General features: G+C 39.2%; 1 protein-coding gene across 1 annotated transcript in view; it reads left to right on the top strand.

Annotated features, from left to right (window-relative positions):
- The first annotated feature begins 6 nt into the window (after nt 1–6).
- Nucleotides 7–4,982, top strand: part of LOC103151539 (ribonuclease inhibitor-like) — an 8,017-nt gene continuing 3,041 nt past the window's right edge. Inside the window, exons 1-6 of the mRNA XM_016681540.1 lie at nt 7–955; nt 1,177–1,350; nt 1,563–1,736; nt 3,064–3,237; nt 3,456–3,629; nt 4,200–4,373. Of these exons, the coding sequence (XP_016537026.1) occupies nt 210–955; nt 1,177–1,350; nt 1,563–1,736; nt 3,064–3,237; nt 3,456–3,629; nt 4,200–4,373 (1,616 nt within the window). The 5' untranslated portion in view covers nt 7–209. The remainder of the gene's footprint in view (nt 956–1,176; nt 1,351–1,562; nt 1,737–3,063; nt 3,238–3,455; nt 3,630–4,199; nt 4,374–4,982) is intronic.

The following is a 4,982-nucleotide window of genomic DNA, read 5'->3' as shown; positions in this document are numbered from 1 at the left end:
TCCATCTGAGTGTTCAGGAGTTTCTGGCTGCTCTTCATGTTCATCTGACCTTCATCAACTCTGGAGTCAAGAAACAAAGAATAAGGAACGAAGAAGAAAAAAATATATATAGTTCTTCATTACCTAATACACCTAAACTAAAGTCTCCTCATCAGAGCACTGTTGACCAGGCCTTACAGAGTCCATACCAACAGCTGGGGGTCATCCCAATGGAAGAAAATCTAACATCTAACATGCCTTCATTTGAAGGCATGTTAGATGTTAGATGGATGGATCCCTCCATCCATCCATTTTCTTACACCCTTGTCCCTAGTGGGGTCTGGAGAGGTGCAGGTGCCCATCCTCAGCGAGGGAACTCAGGCAAGAGGGAGTGTACACCCTGGACGGGTCGCCAGTCCATCGCAACATTAAAACAAATCCCAACATCTAACATGCCTTCAATTGAAGAAACACTAACAATACTTGATCAGCCTTCATTTCAGGGGAAGCTAAAAATATGGCATCTCCATCAGAGAGCTGTTGACCAGGCCTTACAGAGTCCAAATGGACACCTGGACTTGTTCCTCCGTTTCCTCCTGGGACTTTCACTGCAGACCAATCAGAGACTTCTACAAGGTCTGGTGACACAGACAGGAAGTAGCTCACAGACCAATCAGGAGACAGTTCAGTACATCAAGTGGAAGATCAGTGAGAATGTGTCTGCAGAGAAAAGCATCAATCTGTTCCACTGTCTGAATGAACTGAATGATCGTTCTCTCGTGGAGAAGATCCAACAGTCTCTGAGTTCAGGAAGTCTCTCCACAGATAAACTGTCTCCTGCTCATTGGTCAGCTCTGGGTTTCATCTTAGTGTCATCAGGAGAAGTTCTGGATGTGTTTGACCTGAAGAAATACTCTGCTTCAGAGGAGGTTCTTCTGAGGCTGCTGCCAGTGGTTAAAACCTCCAACAAAGCTCTGTAAGGACACACGTTGTTACTGCTTTTATTTTTAATCATGATAAATCTGCTAATGATTAGATGCATATCAATATTATCAGTTTTTTATAATGAAAAAGTTCATAACAAAAAATAACATGCAAAAAAAACCCTCCATCAATCTTTCCAATGAGAATATTGGGGACTGAAAAGAAAATCATTTTTGATTATTTAATTCCAGATATTTCTCACTGTCTCCTCAGACTGAGTTACTCTAACCTCTCAAAGAGAAGCTGTGAAGCTCTGACCTCAGTCCTCAGCTCCCCGTCCTGCAGTCTGACAGAACTGGACCTGAGTAACAACAACCTTCGGGATTCAGGAGTGGAGCTTCTTTATGCTGGACTGAAGAGTCCAAACTGCAAACTGATGACTCTCAGGTACAATGTTATTAATGCTGTTGAAACCAGATTTCTCTCCATTACCTTGCATCAATGATTATATAAATGTTATTTAAACAATAAATTAATCAACTTTTGTCTTTTGACCTTTACATTTTTTGAATACAATCCACTGCATTCTTGTTTTTCTTAGCTTAATTTGAAGGGTGGATTATTATTTAATCCCAGATAATTTCTCCTTGTCTCCTCAGACTGAGTGACTGTAACCTCTCAGAGAGAAGCTGTGAAGCTCTGACCTCAGTCCTCAGCTCCCAGTCCTGCAGTCTGACAGAACTGGACCTGAGTCACAACAACCTTCAGGATTCAGGAGTGGAGCTTCTTTATGTTGGACTGGAGAGTCCAAACTGCAACCTGACGACTCTCAGGTACAATGTTATTAATGCTGTTGAAACCAGATTTCTCTCCATTACCTTCCATCAATCAGGATGTACACAGTAAATGCAAAATTGTATTTTATTGAAAATAGTAGGTTGACTTAAATCAGTTTTTATCAAATTGCTATCAACACTCAATCTTTGTAAGTTACTTGGAATTTGTGGTTGAAAGGTCTCTCATTACTTTTTTCAAATTTATGCATTTAAAAAACATGAGCAGCATAAACACAAAAATATAAAGATATCTGCCATTAAAACCTTCATCAGGGTTTAATTTAGAAATCCAACTCTAAATTGTTGGATATTTTCTGTGTTGGAGAGTACTTTGTTACTACTGCATGCATCCAAGTACAAATTCTTTACTTGAGTTTTTTTTTTTCTTTTCTTGAGCCAGTATTTTATCTCATCTCACTCATGAAGAGACTAATCCCTGCATTTCCATGAACAGGAGCTCAATCACATATCAGAACATCAGAACAAGTCTCCATGTATTATTTTTACCATAAGCCAGGCTACAGTCAACTAGATTAATGTTTTGTTTCGTTTTCTTTTGTTGGGCCATTAATGAAATTAATTCTTTTTTTTCTACATGCAACAGTCCAAAGCTGGAACCTTTGTTTTGTGTTTCTGGTGTTCCTGTAACTATGATGCACAAGCGGACAGTGAGGGTCGAGAGTGAGAGTGAATTAATTGTTTATTTTATCAGACTGAATATTTTTTTGTATAAATTATGTATTTCAAATATTTCGTGTAATTATAAATTGTATGAAGTGGGATCGAGCGGTGCTGCTGTGGCTCAGGATAAAGCACAACCCATATGAAGGCCTTAGTCCTCAACATGGCTGTCACGGGTTCGATTCTCGGCCTGATGACCTTTGCCACATGTCTTCCTCCTCTCTCATTATCCACTTTCCTGTCTGACCACTCTCAAAGACCACTAGAGCCAACAAAACCTTTAAAAAAGAAGCAAGAGAGGAAGGACAAGAACTCAATCAAGAAAATTTTATGTTACATGAATATAGTTTTTGTTAATTGTACTACTTGATTTAGAACTGTTTACATAAAATAAATGAGGTTTACTTATGCACTAATCTTAACATTACTTTGCTTAATTTTCTCATACAATGAGTTTGCATAACTTTTTAAGTGAGGTGAACTAAGTAGATTTTAATGTCAATTTCAATAATGGACTGATCAACTTTTGTTTTCTGACATTTTGTCCCTTTGAAAGCAAACCACTGCTTTCTTGTCTTAACTTTATTTCATCCATGATGGATGGATGATTATTTAATTCCAGATTTTCTCCCTGTCTCCTCAGACTGAGTTGCTCTAAACTGTCAAAAACAAGCTGTGTAGCTCTGTCTTCAGTCCTGAGGTCCCCATCCTGCTGTCTCAGAGATTTGGACCTGAGTGACAATGACCTTCAGGATTCAGGAGCAAATATTCTATTTGTTGGTCTGAATCATCCAAACTGCAAACTGATGACTCTCAGGTACAATGTTCTCAGTTCTGTTGAAATCAGATTTCTCTCCATTACCTTCTATTGATGATGTAAATGTTATTTCAATAATAGATCGATCAACTTTCGTTTGTGGACATTTTCTTCTTTTGAATGCAAACCATTGTTTCTTGTTTTTCTCAACTTCATTTCATCCATGATGAATGGATGACAACTTCTTTAATCCCAGATATTTCTCACTGTCTCCTCAGACTGAGTGACTGTAAACTCTCAGAGAAAAGTTGTGGAGCTCTGTTCTCACTTCTAAGCTCCCAGTCCTGCAGTCTGACAGAACTGGACCTGAGTCACAACAACCTTCGGGATTCAGGAGTGGAGCTTCTTTATGCTGGCCTGAAGAGTCCAAACTGCAACTTGACAACTCTCAGGTACAATGTTATTAATGCTGTTGAAACCAGATTTCTCTCCATTACCTTCCATCAATGATTATGTAAATATTATTTCAACAATAGATTGATCAACTTTTGTCTTTTGACCTTTTATACTGTCGTGCTTTTGGTTCCCGGTGTGACGGAGGTGTGTGGGTAGCGAAGATTCATGACAAAAAAAAAGAAGGATTTCTTGCATGAACTTTACTTCTTCCAGCAACAATGAGTTACAATGGCAACTGAGCTGTTTCAACGGAAGAACTGTGTGGTTTCTGGCCTCTAGCTCTGGCACAGACAGCATTTAGCAATGTCCGGGCAGTGAGCAGTGAGCGCCATTACCAACAACAACATGAACAACACAATCTCGCGATACTAGCCTTCCCTCCAGAGCTGTGTTGCATTCGCTGATCTAATTTAGGCTCGGAGAACTAAAATACAAAACCAAACTCAAAGTCTAATAAAATTTAACCTTCCTTACAATACTCTTTGAATACAAACCACTGCATTCTTGATTTTCTTAGCTTTATATGATGGATTGATTGTTCCAGATATTTCTCCTTGTCTCCTCAGATTGAGTGACTGTAACCTCACAGAGAGAAGCTGTGTAGCTCTGACCTCAGTCCTCAGCTCCCAGTCCTGCAGTCTGACAGAACTGGACCTGAGTCACAACAACCTTCAGGATTCAGCAGTGGAGCTTCTTTATGCTGGACTGAAGAGTCCAAACTGCAACCTGACAACTCTCAGGTACAATGTTATTAATGCTGTTGAAACCAGATTTCTCTCCATTATTTTCCGTCAATGAGGATGTAAATGTTATTTCAATAATTTATCAATGGCCTATATGCCACGAGTAGTGGTGATGTACTTCTGTTTAAATTTTTGCTACATAGATTGTTTCTGGGTCCTTCTTGCTCCTATTGTTTTTAGCCATAGCAAGAGCTGTAGTGAACAAGACACAAAAGTTCAAATATCTTTGAGCTCCTGGTACAACTGAGTTTTACTGTGTGCCGTTGTGTCCAGTAATTAGCTCGTACAATCCAGTGATTATTTTTCTCATTTTCCAGCTAATATCAAGGCGACAACGGACTATAGCCAACACTTAGCCACTAAAGCTAACACGTGGTTTGTAGCTGCCTTGTATTTCAGAGCTTGAAGATATTGAATTCCAGCGTCAGAAATGGAAAGACGAAGGTTAAAAGCTGTATGTGTTTCAGTCACTGGAATAATTTGTTGGAGGAAAATAATGCGGGAGGAAATCCACTGCAAAACAGAACGTGCATAACGTGCCCCTTATCTGGGCAAACAGAGTGTAATAAAACACACCATGCAGTTATAAAAGTAAAATGGCAGCCT

This window comes from Poecilia formosa, unplaced genomic scaffold (genome assembly GCF_000485575.1).
Source record: "Poecilia formosa unplaced genomic scaffold, Poecilia_formosa-5.1.2 Scaffold284, whole genome shotgun sequence".
Taxonomy (NCBI): Eukaryota; Metazoa; Chordata; class Actinopteri; order Cyprinodontiformes; family Poeciliidae; genus Poecilia; species Poecilia formosa.
This window is presented reverse-complemented; position numbering and strand designations above follow the sequence as displayed.